At 43.5% G+C, this 18,891-nt stretch overlaps 1 protein-coding gene across 2 annotated transcripts in view; it reads right to left on the reverse strand.

The window, feature by feature from the left end:
* Positions 1 to 1,736: 1,736 nt before the first annotated feature.
* The window catches only part of BAZ1A (bromodomain adjacent to zinc finger domain 1A), a 76,654-nt gene continuing 59,499 nt past the window's right edge, over positions 1,737 to 18,891 (reverse strand). For both annotated transcript variants that reach the window (XM_068160357.1, XM_068160356.1), the window contains 6 exons: positions 11,685 to 11,932; positions 11,339 to 11,565; positions 8,583 to 9,055; positions 6,993 to 7,138; positions 3,795 to 3,882; positions 1,737 to 2,908 (listed from right to left, as the gene is read on the reverse strand). In XM_068160357.1, the coding sequence (XP_068016458.1) occupies positions 2,718 to 2,908; positions 3,795 to 3,882; positions 6,993 to 7,138; positions 8,583 to 9,055; positions 11,339 to 11,565; positions 11,685 to 11,932 (1,373 nt within the window). In that variant the 3' untranslated portion in view covers positions 1,737 to 2,717. The remainder of the gene's footprint in view (positions 2,909 to 3,794; positions 3,883 to 6,992; positions 7,139 to 8,582; positions 9,056 to 11,338; positions 11,566 to 11,684; positions 11,933 to 18,891) is intronic.

An 18,891-nucleotide genomic window follows, 5' to 3' on the forward strand; every position in this document is an offset into this window, starting at 1 on the left:
ATACTGTGTTCAGTTCTGGTGTCACCATCATAAGGAAGACACAGAGCTGCTGGAGAGAGCCTAGAGGAGGACCACAAAGATGATCCAAGGGCTGAACACCTCTGTTACAAGGGTTACCTGAGAGAGCTGGGGCTGTTCAGCCTAGAGAAGTCTCTGGGGGGCCCTTAGAGCTGCCTTCCAATACCTGAAGGGATCCTACAGGAAGGCTGAAGAGGGACTTTTCATCAGGGTGTCTAGCAATAGGGCAAGGAGTAGGTTAAGACTGGATCTCAGGAAGAAGTTCTTCAGTACAAAGGTGGTGAAACTCTTGAATAGGCTGCCTCCTCCCTGGGGGTGTTCAAGGCCAGGTTGGATGAGGCCTTGAGCAGCTAAGTCTAGTTGAGAGGCATCCCTGCCCATGGTGGGGGAGGTTGGAGTAGATGATCTCTGAAGTCCCTACCAACCTAAGGCATTCTGTGATTCTGTGCTGGTCAGCTAAACAAAGCTATGAGGTTTTACACAGGTATATAGAATAAAGATCCTAATTAAAGAACAACTTAGAATAGAATTAACCAGGTTGGAAAAGACCTCTGAGATCATCAAGTCCAACCTACCACCCAACACCATCTAAGCAACAAAATCATGGCACCAAGTGCCACATCCATTCTCTTCCTAAACACCTGCAGTGATGGTGACTCCACCACCTCCCTGGGCAGCACATTCCAATGGGCAATCACTCTCTCTGTAAAGAACTTCTTCCTAACATCCAGCCTAAACCTCCCCTGGTGCAGCCTGAGACTATGTCCTTTTGTTCTTTTGGTGGTTGCCTGGGAAAAGAGACTTCTGCTGCTCCTCAAGTGCTGGTAACTATTGCATCACTCAGAGGGCAGGCATCACACTGGCTGTGGCTGCAGGAGCAGGGAGGTCATTCTGCCCCTGTACACTGCACTGGTTAGGCCACACCTCGAGTACTGTGTCCAGTTCTGGGCTCCTCAGTTTGGGAAGGAGGTTGACTTGCTGCAATGAGTCCAGAGAAGGGCAACAAAGTTGGTGAGGAGCTTAGAACACAAGCCCTATGAGGAGAGGCTGATGGAGCTGGGGTTGCTCAGCCTGGAGAAGAGGAGACTCAGGGGTGACCTTATCACTCTCTACAACTACCTGAAGGGAGGTTGTAGACAGGCAGAGGTTGGTCTCTTCTCCCAGGCAGCCTGCACCAGAACAAGAGGACACAGTCTCAGGCTGCACCAGGGGAGGTTCAGGCTGGAGGTCAGGAGGAAGTTTACACAGAGAGAGTGATTGCCCATTGGAATGGGCTGCCCGGGGAGGTGGTGGAGTCACCATCGCTGGAGGTGTTCAGGAGGAGACTTGACAGGGTGCTTGGTTGCATGGTTCAATTGGTTGGGTGGTGTTGGATGATAGGTTGGACACGATGATCTTGAAGGTCTCTTCCAACTTGGTCTGGTCTATTCTATTCTATTTTTATTCTATTCTATTCCATTCCTATTCCATTCCTATTCCATTCTTTCCTATTCCTATTCCTATCCTATTCCTATTCCTATCCTATCCCTATCCTATCCTATTCCTATCCTATTCTGTTCTTATCCTATCCTATCCTACCCTATCCTATCCTATCCGCTGGTTGCAGTACTCGCACGGAAACCAAGTTCTGCTGTGCTCTTTCCAGCTTTTGTCCTCCTAAGTTAACAGGGAAGCTAGTGCAGCAGTACAACTCAAAAGGAAATGCCAGAAGCTCAAAGTACTTTGAAAAATGTCTCATTTTATTTGTACACTTCCAAACTTGCAGGTAGAAACTTATGGTACAGTCCTGTAAAATTGACTCATTGCTAGACGAGCTGCCAGGGAGGTGGCAAGGTGTTTTATCGAGCGATCATCAAGTTAAAGAGGGGAAATAAACAAAACAAACCCAAACCAAATAAAACCCACCCCAGGGGGGGAAAAAAAAAAAACACCCAAAGATAATTAAAAAAAAATGAAATGGAACTCTTCTTTTGTTTGTTTGTTTAAATCCCCAAAGTACAAATTTTATAAATACAAAACAAATTCACAAATGACTTTGACTGCTAAATAAATATCTACTCAATAAATTCAGACTGAATACCTCCAGCCAGCACTGGTACAGTACTTAAAAAGGAAAGGAAGATATGCAGTTGTACTCATTCATGTGTAGTGTCGAGAAGAGAGGCTCACACGAGTTTGAAACTCACACACACACACGCACACACACACACACACACAGTTTCTTCAACTGTGCTACAGCAGAAGATTTCATCTGAGTTGAGAAAGTCCTCATTACCACAGCTCCTACAAAACCTAGAGGATGCCACAAAGGGTCATTTGGTGCAGGGCAAAGGGGGGTGGGGGTGGGAAATAGAAATGATAAAAATTAATAATAATAATAATAATGTACTTCTGGAGGATATTTGGACACATGAATGTATTAAAAATGTACAAAACCTCTGTAAACCAGTACTGCATCCAGTACATCTAGCAAAATTATTAGACACTGAATAAAACTGTAGCAAAGGCAAATCCTTCCTACGTTCTCCTGAGTGCTTAATAGTACATTTGAGAATATAGTGCAGGCCACGCTTCAAGGTGGTTGAACAGTTGTTATTGCTTTATACAGGTATGACAAACGACTGTGTGATTTAACATCTCATTTTAATGAACACCAGAGATTCCCTCAACAACAAAAATAATCCTTTGGAAGGCAGAGGTTAGATGCGCGACTTCTTTGCCACGGGGGCGGCGTGGTCCACATTACCAGATGTGATTGGGAGTCCAAGCTTTTGAGCCTGAATGTGGAAGAAAGCTTGAAGTCTAGTTCCAGCTTTTGCTTCACTTGTGTTCCGAGGGTTGTACTCAAAGCAGTTCGAAAACATGAGCTCAACGTCTTCGATGAACTCCGCTGGGAAACGAGAAGTAAACCCATTGAGTGTGTTATAGAATCACAGAATTGACAGGGTTGGAAGGGACCTCAAGGATCAGCTAGTTCCAATCCTTCTGCCATGGGCAGGGACACCTCACACTAGTTGCTCAGGGCCACATTCAGCCTGGCCTTAAAAGCCTCCATGGATGAGGCTTCTGTCACCTCCCTGGGCAACCTGTTCCAGTGTCTCACCACCCTCATGGTGAAAAACTTCTTCCTAACATCCAATCTGAATCTACCCACTTCTAGTTTTGCTCCATCCCTCCTGGTCCTATCACCACCTGGCACCCTAAAAAGTCCCTCACCAGCCATCAGAGAGCAGGAAGGTAAAGCAGCAGGACACCACTGCTGGAGTACAGTGATGCTACACTGAGCTGCAACACAAGAATGTTTTCACATGTGTGTCAAGCTTCTATCATTATGAGTGAACCAAGTAAGCATTCTTAAATTTCTCCAGTTATCACTAAAGGAACTACAAATCAGGCAGTAACAACAGCACCTTCTCAGTATTTCATCAGTACCACTCGCTGCCATCAAAGGCTTGAGGAATTACCAGCAGCCTCTCAACTGCTCATTTCAGAGCTATCTGCACGTCAGGGCTTTTGGAAGTAGAAGAAAGATGATCAACAAATCTTAGTGGAAAAAAGATCATCGAGTCCAACCCCCCCTGCCAAAAGCAGGATCACCTAGGGTAGTGAATGCTCTTTAAAAAAACCCCAAAGACACAAAGCAGCCCCCACAAAACCCCAACCAACCATAGTTTCAGCTCTCTAATCCTCTGACACAGCTCAGGTTTAGGATAATAAATCTATTTTAAGAAGAGAGAGAAGAGGGTTCATTACCTCTTGCAACAGATAATACTTACATGCTAACTTATATTCACATTTGTTCACTTTCTCACGGATTATATTTAAGGCAATAGGTTTTTTGATGATATCGTAGTAGTCTGGTACCTTTAAAACATAAAAGCAGAGAAATTACTCACAGACAAACAGAAGGTGGTGAGGGGTTTGGAGCACAAGCCCTATGAGGAGAGGCTGAGGGAGCTGGGGTTGCTTAGCCTGGACAAGAGAAGGCTCAGGGGAGACCTTATTGCTCTCCACAACTATCTGAAGGGAGGTTGTAGCCAGGTGGGGGTTGGTCTCTTCTTCCAGGCAACCAGCACCAGAACAAGAGGACACAGTCTCAAGCTGCACCAAGGGAGGTTTAGGCTGGATGTTAGGAGGAAGTTCTTCATAGAGAGAGTGATTGGCCATTGGAATGGGCTGCCCTGGGAGGTGATGGAGTCGCCATCACTGGAGGTGTTCAGGATGAGACTTGATAGGGTGCTTGGTTGCATGGTTTAATTGATTAGGTGGTGTTGGATGATAGGCTGGAAGCAATAATCTTGAAGGTCTCTTCCAACCTGGTTTTCTCTATCCCTATCCCTCTCCTATCCCTATCCCTCTCCTATCCCTATCCCTCTCCTATCCCTATCCCTCTCCTATCCCTATCCCTATCCTATCTCTATCCCTATCCCTCTCCTATCCCTATCCCTATCCTATCCCTATCTCTATCCCTATCCTATCTCTATCCCTATCCCAATCCTATCTCTATCCCTATCCTAATCCTATCCTATCTTTATCTCTATCTCTATCCTATCCTTAGTTTAAAGATCTACCTATGTAAAAATGTCAGCAGATCCTGCATTAGCAGAAAGCATTTTGGTTTTAAACAAACACAAGTCTCAAGCAACCACCTCCAGATCCTGAACTGAATATTAGTTCTCAGGTATTGCTTTTCATGGTGTGTTTTTTTATATCGTGACAGTAGCAGGCCACAACAGACAGTAGCCAGCAATTCAGTGAACAAACTCTAACCCTAAATACCTTGTCAACAACTGCAAGAAAACTGCATGAGCAGACAAGCATCATGGAGCTTCAGCTATTCCCATCTGGCAAGTGCAAAAATGATTCCCAAGGTTTTAAACCTTTTCATTTTCCTGTTAAATATTACAATGTCAAAGCCTCCTTAATCATGAGTCACAGCCATTTTCACTCCTTTACTATTCACTGTCTTCTCTGAGAAGTTAAATCCTGAGGTTCCTTTTAGATGTGTAGAAAGCTGTGAACCTATCTGTTGCAAAGCAGGACACAATATGCAAGTACCAGAGAGAAAAAGCCACTCAGAAGAGTGCTGATGGGATAAAAATGGAGTGAAAGGATTGCCAGACCCTTAAGGCTATTAATCATTTGGGTTATACATATTGAATTCTAGGCATGCACCATGCTTAGGGTAACTGTGTCTCGCTCCAAGTGGGGCAGTGGGATGAAAGAAAAAGATCTCCTCCAAATTTGCCTTCTAAAAAAGAAAACCCAAGATACCCACATCCACCACCATGTATGTTTTCAGACCAAGCCCTTGCCTAGGGCCTGTAACTTTACTATCTAAAGTGCAACCTGCAAACAAACCTAAAGAACTGATTAGTAGAGAAACAGAATTACAGTGACACATTTTTCATTCCTGGCTTGCTGTGTCCTGATCATTGGACGTACTAGAACGTGTCCAGAGAAGGGCCATGAGGATGATCAGAGGGCTGGAGCACCTCTCCTATGAGGACAGACTGAAGGAGTTGGGGCTGTTCAGTCTGGAGAAGAGAAGGCTCTGAGGGGACCTAACTGTGGCCTTCCAGTATCTGAAGGGGGCCTACAGGAAGGCTGGGGAAGGACTTCTCAGGATCTCAGGTAGTGATAGGACTAGGGGGAATGGGATGAAGCTGGAGGCGGGGAGATTGAGGCTGGATGTGAGGAGGAGGTTCTTCACCACGAGAGTGGTGAAACCCTGGAATGGGTTGTCCAGGGAGGTGGTTGGGGTGCCGTCCCTGGAGGTGTTTAAGAGCAGGCTGGATGAGGCTCTGGCCAGCCTGCTCTAGTGTGGGGTGTCCCTGCCCATGGCAGGGGGGTTGGAACTAGCTGATCCTTGTGGTCCCTTCCAACCCTGACTGATACTATGATAAGATTACCTTCAGCAGTCCTCTGCACTCTTTGGTTTGCTGTTGTTTTGCTTGAGGTTTTTGGGTTTGTTTCACATTTTGATTTGTTTGGATCTATGTTTGTTTCTGGTTTGGGGTTTTTTTTGTTTGCCTTTTCTTTTCCCTTTGGGTTTTGTTTGTTTGGCTGAGTGTGTTTTGTTGTTGTTTTGTTAATTTCATCTCTTTCCTTTGGGTTTGGTTTGTTTGGCTGGGTGTTTTTGCTGTTGTTTTGTTAGTTTCATCTCTTTCCTTTGGGTTTTGTTTGTTTGTTTGGCTGGATGTTTTTAGAATAGAACAAACCAGGTTGGAAGAGACCTTTGAGATCATCATGTCCAACCCATCATCCAACACCATCTAATCAACTAAACCATGCAACCAAGCACCCTATCAAGCCTCTTGCTAAACACCTCCAGGGATGGCAACCCCACCACCTCCCTGGGCAATCACTCTCTCTATGAAGAACTTCTTGTTTGTTCCATCTTTTTCCTTTGGGTTTTGTTTGTTTGGCTGGGTGTGTTTTGTTGTTGTTTTGTTTGTTTCAGGGGGTTTTGTTTGTTTGGCTGGGTGTGTTTTCTTGTTGTTTTGTTTGTTTCAGGGGTTTGGGGGGTTTTGTTTGTTTGGCTGGGTGTGTTTTGTTGTTTTGTTTGTTTCAGGGTTTTTGGGGGTTTTGTTTGTTTGGCTGGGTGTGTTTTGTTGTTGTTTTGTTTGTTTCAGAGGGTTTTGTTTGTTTGGCTGGGTGTGTTTTGTTGTTGTTTTGTTTCAGGGGTTTTGTGGGGTTGGTTTGTTCATGTATTGTGATTTTTTTTCTCCCCCCCTTCAAATCAAAGCATCCCCCACTTTCCAATGCCACACTGACAATTCTCCCCAGCAACACATCAACTGTGGGAGTTATTTCTGGCGTTGAATATCCCAGCTGAAATGCCAGAGTTCTCCTGAATCCCACTGCTTCGCTGTATCCCCATTTGAACAGTGCTCTAAAATCCCCCAATTCTACTGGCAGCAAACAGGATTCTCAGGCATTATCATTCCCCCCTGCAGCCCTATCACAGTTACCTGGATTTTAGAAACCAGTTTCATGAAAGGCCAGCTGTCATCATGTCGTACCAGCTCCACTACGAGTTGTTCAAAAGCTGAGAGCTCGTGGACTCCCCCTTGACGTCCTGAACTTCTCCTGCTCAGCGAGGTTTGAGGAGATGATTCTGGGAGGGGAAAAAAAACAAACAACAAACAACCAGTCAAAAAAAACCCTCAACCATCACTCCACTAGATAAAAAGAAAACCCTAGCATGTAAAATCAAACTAAAACCAACCTGCAAAACCAAAACCATCGTTATTCTTGGGTACTAAAACTGTAGCTGCACGGCACAACTTGGGTAGTTTGGTTTCTGGCGTTAACTACACTACAGCCTTGTTCCTCGCCACTAAATGTCTCTCTTGTCATATACAATGCTAATTACTAGGACTTAGTTGAGTTTCTCCTCCATTCTTCTTCATTGTATCAATTTTGGAAAGGATTTTTTTTTTTCCTCACTGATTTCAATTTTTAAGCAATTTGTTAAGCACTTAAGGAGAAGCCCTGTTAGAGAAAAAGAGAATAAGCTGCCTGGTCGTGACTTTTACTTCCACAAAACTTCTATTCAGAGTGGTTTTATCTCCTTTCAAAAGTAGCCAGCAGGGTGGTTAGAGGACAAGGCCAGAAACTCCCAATGGTGAAGGACAGAAATGGTGCAGAATACAAGGCTGCCACATTAGAGTGTGAGCCCTTTTACACTCTTCACTTCCACACTTGGGGCCCTTTTGTTTTCAGAAGGTTATTGTACCCTTCCAAGTAGATCCCTACCATCAAACACTTGGTATTAGCTTAACAAGCTAGGACCCTGTTAGCCCTATAGCAGACAAGACATTTTTCTTCTGGTAGCAGTTTCTCACTGTACATGCACATTCCCTTGCCTGCATCTGTGTTCTTTGCTGTTTGACTCCTCAATAAAGCACAACTGTAGAAGCTCTAAGTAAACATTTTCCCTTGCATGGGTTAAGGCATAAACACCACTTTCACATTTCACTGCTCCACATTGCATACAAATGTGAAATCTCAAAGGTGGACATGAAAAATCTCCTTGGCAAATTAACTGTTTGTTCTTTAGATGACTGAAATGATTCTATGGTTCTGTGAAATGGAGAGAGTCTGTTTACAAAAGCCTGCAGTGACTGGATGAGGGGCAATGGCTTCAAACTACGAAGAGCAGATTTAGATTGGACAGCAGGAAGAAGTTCTGCACCATGAGGGTAGTGGCACACTGCAACAGGGAGGTGGTTGGGGCCCCATTCCTGGAGATATTCATAGTGAGGCCCAACAGGGCTCTGGGCAACCTGATCTAGTTGAGGATGCCCCTGCATACTGCATGGCAGGGTTGGGCTAGATGACCTTTGGAGGTCCCTTCCAACCCAGACCATCCTATGATTCTGTGGAAGTTTCTTTGTTAATGTTTACTTCTGTCACTGTAAAACAAGGGAAGTGTCTTGTTGGAAGTGGTGAAAATGGCTTCACCTGCCACTTCTGGTTTCTTTGCTGTACCACACAGATGTTTTAGCAAGGAACAGAACACTGTTTTTGTTTGTCCTGGACAAACACATTTCTCTTACCTGTGGATTGTCGTTTCCTGCCTCTTCTCTTGGGTTCAGTAACAGGAAGGGAAAGCTTTGGATACTTCCTAAGCCGTTCATTTGAGTCTGCAGTCTCAACAATTCGAAATCCAAGGGCGCTGGCAGGGCTGCTTTCCAGTGCACTGTCAGCACTCTTCCTTCCTCTGCGTTTTCTCCGAGGGCTGAGTAACTCCACGAATACGCCCGCTTGCAATGAACTTTGGCTCTGACGAGTGGTCCGGCTAGTAAGTCTTAGAGAAGGCTTTGTCTCTGATGGAGGGGCTGATTTGACCTTTCTTAAGCCCCTTCTGGTAACTTTAGAGGAAGATTCAGTTTGCCTAGGTGTGTTTTGCTGACTCCGAGATGCGTATCTTGCCTGCCGCTGGCTGTTCAGACTTGAGAAGGGATTGTTGAGTTTGGCTGCTCTCATTTTCAGTGGGAACTTGACCTGGTGCCTTCCCTGCTTTGATGGGCTACAAAGAGTGAACATTTATGTTTATTTGATCCCCAGATCCCATTCTTCTTTTTTTTCCCCCCACCCCTCTCAGTTTTTTTATCCAGCATTTTAAAAACCCCAGCCGCTCAAGGTTGGACTGGAAAGCAGCTTCAAGCTGATGTAGTCATCCAATTACTATTAGCTTAAACACTGCTCTTAAGTCTCTTAATTAAATATGACATGCAACACATACTTTAAACAAATATTCAGAATTCTGATCACCCTTGCAGCTTGTGCAATAGAATAGAATTAACCAGGTTGGAAAAGACCTTTGAGATTGAGTCCAACCTATCATCCAACACTAATCAACCAAACCATGGCACCAAGCACCCACCCAGTCTCTTCCTAAACACCTCCAGTGATGGTGACTCCACCACCTCCCTGGGCAGCACATTCCAATGGCCAATCACTCCTTCTGTGAAGAACTTCCTCCTAACCTCCAGCCTAAACCTCCCCTGGTGCAGCCTGAGACTGTGTCCTCTTGTTCTGGTGTTGGTTGCAAATCTAAACCTAAATGCAAACATTAACAGGAGGACCAACTATCAGCTTCTTTAAGTCAATCACATTTCTCACAGCAACTACCAGGATTTCCCCTAGTAACTGCTAGGATTTTGGAACATTACCAGCCACAAACTGCAGTTCTAAGCCAAGCAGAAAAGTTGTGCTCTAGTCAGGCAAGACTCTCCTTCTGTTACAAGAGTAAAGGAAGATCCTAGTGAAAAATTTACTTCAAGGAGATCTAAATTCTCTCTAGCTTTGAATCCACATTATCAGAGATGCAGATAATCTTGCTTCACTCAAAGGTCTTTTCCAACCTGGTTAATTAATAACCCTTGCTTCACTCAATTCCAAAGACTGTACCAAACAAGAAGAAAAGTACTCTGAGGACAGGAAAGTTGCTTTCAACTTTCCTGGCACCTTTATCAAGTCCATAACTGCACTGAAACTGTAACACTAGGTTAGTAGTAGCTTGGGTTTTTTGTTGGTTGTATGGTTTTGGTGGGGGAGTTCTTGGTGTACCTTTTTGTTTGGATTTGGTTTGGGTTTCGGTTTTGTTTGTTCAGAAGGCTTCTGCAGAAGCCTTCAAGTCCTCCCAGTGTCACACAGGCTCTGACAGATAACCTTATCTTCCCTACAGTTCTAATACTTATTATATACATCTAATCCCCAGGGTTTCTCCAGAAAGTCTTCACTGTTTGAAACTCTCTCCACTTTATGTTCAATCAGGAGTTGTACAGAACTGTAACTCTGAGCAACGTTTTTCATCCAGAAAGGTGAGCCTAAGTCCAGTGGACTGAACTTTTATTAGTATCAATGCACCCTCTGCAAGTTTGCAGATGACATTAAGTTGGGAGGGAGCATTGATCTGCTTGAGGTTAGGAAGGCTTTACAGAGGGACCTGGACAGGTTGAATTCATGGGCTGAGGCCAGTTGTATGAGATTCAACAAGGCCAAGGGCTGGCTCCTGCATTTCAGTCACAACAATCCCAGGCAATACTACAGGCTTGGGGAAGAGCAGCTGGAAAGCTGCCCAGCAGAGAAAGACCTAGGGATGTTGATTAACAGCTGACTGAGTATGTCCAGCAGTGTGCCTAAGTAGCCAAGAAGGACAACAGCATCTTGGCCAGGATCAGGAATATGTGACCAGCAGGACTAGGGAAACTGTCCTTCTGTATTCAGCACTGGTGAAGCACACCTTGAGTACTTGAGGTCAGTTTTGGACCCTGCACTTCAAGAAAGACATTGAGGTGTTGAAGCAGATACAGAAAAAGGCAATAAAGCTGATCAATGATCTGGGGAACATCTTATGAGCAGTGCCTGAGAGGACAGGGGTTGTTCAGTCTGAAGAAAAGGAGGCCAAGGGGAAAACTCATCACTCTACAACTACCTGAAAGCAGGTTGTAAGGAGGGGGGTGTCAGTCTCTTCTCCCTAGTAACAAGAGGGAGGATGAGAGGAAGTGGCCTCAGGCTGCATGAGGGAAGGTTTAGATTAGATACTAGAAGAAATTTCTGCACTGAAAGGGTTATCCAACACTGGACTAGGCTCCCTAGGGAGGTGGTTGAAATGCCTCTGCATAGATGTACTGCTAAATGTTTTAGTACCAGACTTGGTAGAGCTAGATAATGCCTGGACTCAATGATCTTAAAGGTCTTTTCCAATTGAAATGATTCTAAGCTATGTGCTTATTTGAACAATTACTCCACCTAACAACCAAGGTGGTATTTCAGTAGAAAACAACTCTACAGGACATTTATTTACCTCATCTCTTCTTCCTCTTGAGATTCATCCTCCTCATCTTGCTCTTCATCATAATGCTCTTCCTCACTTTGTCCCATTTCATCATAATTTGCCTCCTCTTCCCCTTGTCTTAGTCCTTCAGCAGTTTCTTCATCACTTTCCACAGAAGGTCTCTGTCTGGAGGAGAGGCGTCTAGAGCGCTGTTTTGGTCGGCACTCTGGACAAAACCAGTCTCCTTCAGGAATGACCTGGAAACAGGATGGGGGGGGGGGAGGGAATAAATAAAAGTATTAGTAATATGCAATGAAGTTGTAAGAGCTGCTCAAGTCGTGTGTGAAAAGGAAGAGCTCCTTTTTCCCTCTGATACCTTCAGCTTGGGCCTAATGCAGTAAGTATGATAGCCTCGGTCGCAGCCATCACACAGCACCATGCTCTCTGCGTCGCCCTTCTTCCGACACACTTTACAGCGCGCGTTGAGGATGGACTTGGACCAGATGACACTTCGATCCAGCGTGGACAGATGCAGGAAGACTTGGGACAAGCTGGTAGAAGAAAGGAGTGACTCTCTCCAGCGATCCAAAACTGTTTTATAGGACCGTCCACCGTCACTGGCATCTTCCATTTAAGAAAGGGGATTAGAAAAGAAAGAAAACCAAACCAGTAGGATTAAACTTTTTCCAGTTACCCAGGTGATTCCACACTGTGAGGTAAGCCTCTGATTCTCAAACAGACAGCAGTGGTAAACTGGGTTAACATTATAACCTTTGTCTTATCTCTCCAATACTTGAGTATTTCCTCCTCCATTTCCAGGCTGCTGAAGCTGGAAGATTTTACTCTTCGATACCAATTCAGCTTAGAACTTGCTCATACACAGGGCATAAATAAGACTTGAATGTTTTACTCAGATGTCCACCTGGAAAAACCTAACACTTTGATTCTAGTTATAAATGAAGATTAATCCAAATTAAAAACAAATAATAAAAAAACCCCCACAAACAAATAAAAAGCCAAACCAGAACCTGAACAAAAACGAATGAACCAACCAAAATCGAACACCAACCAACAGAACCTTCAAACACCACCCCCAAGTAATAAAAACCACCCCAACCAACACCCAACCCCAAAGCACACGTTCCTGACTTACTTTCCCTTATGTGTACATTTTGAAACCCTAACATGTTTATGTTTACAGAAAGTACCTGGCATTAAACAGAGACTTCACTGGCCAAAAAATGGCTTAAAGGGTTCTTCTCATCTGAACTTGCCGCCACTATAGTCTCTCCCCACACCTCAGTGCCGGGATTCCTGCCCTACACTCGACCAGAACCAGCAGGTCTGTGTAGTTTATCAGACTGGGTGACTGATCTTGTTGAAAGAGAACTGTTTCCTTGACATTTCATAAGTAATGCATCAGGCATGAACCTGTGGTACCCATTCAGTGACAAACCAAGTAAGACCTGGGAAACTAATTAAGGTGGAAATAGAGGGGTCAGGGTGAGAAATTATATAGTATTGTCAAACAGGTTTGGTTTGCCATCCAGGTCACCAGAACAGCCACACAAATACACATGCAGAATAGTGGGAGGGGTGGTACTGAACGGGAACAAGCAGTTGGGAATTACAGCAGCTGTTTGAGGACCTGAAGAAATAAGAAGGTATAAATGACATCCTACACCGCTGCTGCTCACCAGAGAGGGGATTTCTGCATGAGTGTTGAAAGCTGCCTCTTGCATTTTAGAGGGAGAATGTTCAAGGAGAGAGAGAGACCATATAGCAGTACTTTTGATTATACAGATGTCCACACACCTCCCTTCTGCATGCCCACTGTGTGGACAGTGATGTTACTGTGTGATCTCCTGCTGATTAATTATGCACTCCAGTATAAAATGCCACCTTGCCTGCTGCCCTAGTCAGTGGGCACAGGAATGGCCCAAGATGCACCTGTCTGCTAAATGATTTCTTGTCAGGAATACAAAGAGAAAATACCTCATAACAAATAAAATAAAAGAAAGAACAAAACTGAGACTAATTGCTCTCCTGGCAAGGCCTTTCTGCCTTCTCATCAGCTGGCTGCCTGGATTTGCCTAATCTTGCATACATTTGCATGAGCTGCAAGCTGCACAGGAGAGGTGATGGGGGAAGGCAGGGGATGAACAAGCAACACAGCTTCCTAAACAAAATACAGCCACTCCTGAACTGCAAACCCCAATCCAAAATTTCCTAACATTGCCTTGGGTTTCCTGCCTCAAGTTCAGTCTTACTAAGAGGAGTGGCCACTTTACACAGCACTGCAGTGTGTCTCTCAAGGTATTTCTTTCTAAAGTCAGCAAGAAGAAAATGAAAGCTGCTTGTCAGGGTCTAGACTCTGGCAGATCAACTTCAGCTCTGCTGCAGATTTCCACTAGAACTCTGGCAAAGTCACTTTATCTTAAGCATATATATATATATATATAGTTTGGCATTCCTTTTGCTGACAATGGCAGCCTGAGCATTATTACTACTTTTTTTCTGTGTGTGGTTATTTTTAGCCTGGATTGGTTCACCACTACAGTTCATCATGCAACACATCAAATATTTGCACTGCAATACTGCAGTTGCTATCACAGAAATTACTGACCACGACCTGCTGCTGAAAGAAACAGGCCAAACAACACCTGCTGTTTCAGATCCCAGCTTCTATATTAAGAATAACAATTTTTCCTTCCATCCATCATCTCTGCATTTACATTGTTAACTTGGAGGGAGAAACGGCCTCTTCCTTTGTGTCTGAGCAGCTCTACACTGCACAGTGGGATACCCCTCTGTCAGCTAAGCCTCCAAAGCCTTGCTACAATGCAAATGAAGTTGTTTGACAGATCTATGCACTCATCTATCAATAGCTAATTAAGTTCAGGGAAGGGGTTTTCCATTTTAGTATTTCTAGAAAGGAGATGCAATTGCACAATGCTGCAAAGTTTAAAGTGTGTGTGGGGAATAAATCCCTGAAGGCATTAAAAGGAAGGGGGAGGGAGGGGAAAAAAAAAAAAGAAGAGGAAAAAAAAAATGAAGGAAAAAGGATTATGTGAGCATGCAGATTTCTGTCCCAAAGAGATAAAAAACCCAACCCCAACCAAAACACAAACCACAGTTCTTTATCTCTGGTTGCAGAAAATGCAGAAGAAATTAATTCATGAAATAAATGTAAACCTTTGTCTTCAATATCCCAATTCCTGCAATGTAAGGCTACATATTGAAGTATGAAAAAATAGAGATATATGTATGAAAATAAATATCTTTCTAATTCTTCACAATATAAATAACATTTAAAATTTACCATCTCTCTGACTAGTCTTGTCTTCCACTCTCTTCCTCTTTTTATCCCCCCAGTGGTTCCTTCTAGCACGTTCTGCAATACCTAACATTAAATTCATAGAGTTATTTCAAGTACCTTTCTGAAGCATGGGAGATCAGTTTGTAATTCATTTTTATAATCCATACTTGTTCAGTCTAAAAGCCTAAGTAGAAGAGTGGTACCCAACACATGCATGTGAAAAAAGGCAGGCAGGGAAGGGTTAAAGAATAAGGTGCATGGAGGAATTGCACATCCCAGGATTTATTTTGACTCTTAAGCCTACTCTCCCTTACCTTTCTGTTCATCTCCAGCACAAAGGGCTATAGGCAGTAGCTTACTGATCACAGGTTTTTCACTCAGCAAAGTTTTCTGGTCTGTGCTACAGTTTATTATTATAGTGAATTTATGGGCATAGTCCTCCATGACCAAGTGGCATTTTTGTGCAGCAGTGTTCTTGAGTATTAAAGTGATGTAATTGTTCTCCCAGGAAGTCAGAGTAAACCTCATCTCTTCCACAATGCAAGGTACCTTCTTTGACTGCCTTATTCTAAAAATCCTCCATCCTAAAGAAGCCTGCTTCCACCTTTGCTGGCTCTGCTCATGAAACTAGGCAGGGAAGTAACAAAAGCAGAAGAACAAAGCATGTGTGCATACTAATCCTATCCCACTTCACCCCTGGTAGATGTCTGATGCCATTACGAAGAGGTCAGTTATGAACAGAAAAAGGAAAGAACTTTGAGGGCAGAGGAAACAAAAAATAATCAAAATCTAGGGTGGGGGGGAGAGAAGCATCAGAGTAAGGACAAGCAAAAAGCAGAGGGGAAAAAAAAGAGGCTGTATTTTTTTCTTTGTCCCACCATAAGTGAATGCACAAGTTAAAAGGAAGGAAATGGTTCCAACGATCAGTCACAAAGGTGCTCCTGTGAGTTAGGATCCAACCTTTCGTATGGAAATCTGAAGGGTGCTCACTGACTGAAGTCTCAGCAGTGCAGAAAGCAGGGCTGGGGCTTTCTGTGTGGCTGCCTCACTGAACTTCAGGCCAACCAAATCTCTTGGTGGTTTTCCACCTCAATTTTCACATCTCTAGAATAGGAATGATGATACCTGCCTCTCTGCACTGCAGCATATTTTGAAATGGAATTAAAAGTATTATATATATCTATATATCATATATATATTATATATAAGATATATATATCATATATATTCTATATATGAAATATATTATACAGAAATATATTTATATATATATATATAAAATATATAGAAATATAAATATCTGTAAACACCAGACTCCACAATAAAAATGCTTTGCAATTTCTTGCCCCTCAAACATATTTCTGAGAAGCAGCACTTCCTGGGAAGCAGCACTTCAGAGTGCTTTTTCCCATCTTAGGGGTTCTTGCAGGGAAAACCATGCACTGCAAGCTTTATCCATTTTTTTGGTGACTCTCCCCAGACATCATCTTGGCCTAGGCTGAAAGAAGAAAAGCCAGATTTTTTCAAAGCTCATGTGTAATGAAAGGATTTCCCCAACACAATCCATAATTAAGAAATGCATGCAATTCAAGTCATGTTACATTTAATCACCAGGCAACAGAGGATTAGCAGCCATCTAACAGCTCTGCGAGGCAGAGGGTGCCGTTTCTGAGGTACCAGACCTCCTTCTGCATTACTGTCGCCTGTGTCAGTCTTTTCTTGCTCTTCCACTTGAATATTTGGTATGCACCTCAACTCTAAACTTATCAGAATCACCAGCAGGCTCTTGGCAGCCTGATAGAGCCTCAGAACAAAAACGGAGCAGAGGAGCAGCTGGTGCTTTTATTGCTGTGCTGGGTCCCTTTGTCTGCTCTGCACCCTGGAGGCCACCGGGATATACTTGCCAGTGACTGCAGTGAATTTCACTGCGCTCTTTAGTACTGCAAGCTCTGAACCGAGTGGAAACTAAAAATCATTGAGGATGGCTCCATCCTCTAATAGAACAGAGCACAGTGAAGGGGGGGCAGAGAAGAAAAAGAAACTTCAGTCAAGGTAACAACTGAAATAATGGCAAAGGTACTGCTACCACAACAGCAGTTGTTTGCCTTTCAGTGACTGTTCTTCACTGGTCATTAAAACACTCTATAGAGTTGGGCTTGTCAGGTGCAACATCAGAAAAAGATACACAGACACGGTATCTAGGGGATGGTTGCATTAAATATTTGTAACAACCACTAAAAAAGGCAAAATAGAAAAAAAATGTGTACCATGATCTCTGTAAGAACAGACAGGCAACCAAAATCCACAAACCATAATCTAGTGGTTACAAGCTAGAAGTTAGTTTACACCATCAGAGTATTGCTGGCCAATTTCTAGAGGGGTCAGTGAAAGAGGACACCACAGATGTCCTGAGCAGAAGGTAGCCCCCTGAACAGCAAGCAGGGCCTAGATTTTGTCAAAAGGTTTAGGAACACTGATAACACCTTGGCAAGCTAAGCTTTTCTTTGCCTGTTAAGCAAGTTGCAAACTAATAAACAACTTGCTATGGCAGCATGCAAAGACATTGTTTCTAACTGAGGTGCTTAAGCTGAATATAGAATATTTAAGTTTCACAGGCTTTCTTTTATATACATGTCCAAAACAGTGAAGAATTATACCCAGAAAGGGATGCATCTGAAACTACTGCTTGACCCCTGAAGTGCCTAAGTCTGCCAGATGCCTCTCAAACATAAGGGTGCCTTGACACTTTGCATTTGCACCTTCTGGTCACATCCAGAATTTCCCAAGTCACAGCACCTTTCACATAACTAGCTTCCCAGCAGTCAGAAAAATCATCTGCCAATAGGTGTGAGCCTATTCAGAGTCACTCAAAGCTGCAGCTCCTCCAAGAGCTCTCCAGTGACAAAAAAATTCTGCCCTCATTCAGACTCATCTCCTTCTAAGAGCAGCCTATTGTGCAACCAACAACAGGGGAGCCTGGCACCAAAGGTAAAGCAAGGAAGAAGGAACCTGACACTTGCTTAATGGTTAGGGCAGTAAACCAGAGCAGGGCAAGCCTGGGATCCTTTCTGTTCCCTCAGCTATGTAGGGTTTCCTATACATTAATCTTACAGTGGTACTATTTTTCAGAGCAGAATAAATGCACAGGGCACAGCATGGTAAACTAACAGAAGAGAATTAAGACATGCCAATTACATAAGACTTCCCTAAATACTTTGTCACAGGAAAAAGCATCTACAAGAAAACAGGATTCCCAAACTGAGGAGAAAAAAAACAACAAAAGAAAACATAAAACAAACAGACAAGAAGAAACCACACACCATCATCACCAGGTCAGGCAAAACCATGAACTGCCATGGGTTAGTTGTTTAGGTGGGTTGGATTGGTTGAAGGGTTGGACGCGATGATCTTGAAGGTCTCTTCCAACCTGCTCTGCTCTGGTCTATTCTATTCTATTCTATTAATTAAGTTTATGGCACATTGAAAAAAAGAGACAGGAGGTTTGCTATAAAACTTTCTCTCCAATACTTCAGGGATGCTACTTCTTTTAGTCCTTTAACTTGGGATACAATCTGTGGCCATAACACACTAATAGCCTTGGTATTCCCCTTAAGGGGACACTATGGTAATCTTCAGAGCTGTCAGCAAGATGCTGTTGCCAAAACAGAGTATGGAAATGGAGGCATAAACTGCACGAGGTATTTGCTATCTGCACATGCAGAGTAAATACAAGCAGCACTAGAGGTACTGTTGTGTCCCATACCCACACTGTAAATCTAGCTGCAGGTCAGGAAATAGCTGTTATCATGTCTAGCTTGGAAAGGACAGACATAGCTGAGTTGACCAAAAGCTTAGCCAAGCAGAACTTTCAAAGCTTCATGTTTTGAAAAGCTTATGCTCTTCCCTTTCATTTCAATCACTGCTACATGCTCCTCTAGAAGAGGTCACTACACTGATAACAAAAGCTTGTGGAAGGGAACCCCTGCCTGCATGTCAGACTGACACCAATCTAGCTCAAACTCATTTTTGGCAGCAACCTATACTCAGACACCAGTCTCCATGCAGCAGCAGATGAGATGCAGGAACAGTTTTAGGTCAGCTGTGCCATGGGGCACTAACCTATAGTGTTAATACACCAAACCCTACATTTTCATCTTAAACTACTGCAGTACAATCTGCCAAGCTTAAGGATTTTGTATGCAGTCATTATCAGAGGGAGACTCAATTTAATAAGATGTGTAGCAGTTTGTGCTCCCAAGGGTCC

Source organism: Melanerpes formicivorus, unplaced genomic scaffold (genome assembly GCF_026170545.1).
Source record: "Melanerpes formicivorus ecotype bairdi unplaced genomic scaffold, bMelFor1.0.p_v2 SCAF_49, whole genome shotgun sequence".
Classification (NCBI taxonomy): Eukaryota; Metazoa; Chordata; class Aves; order Piciformes; family Picidae; genus Melanerpes; species Melanerpes formicivorus.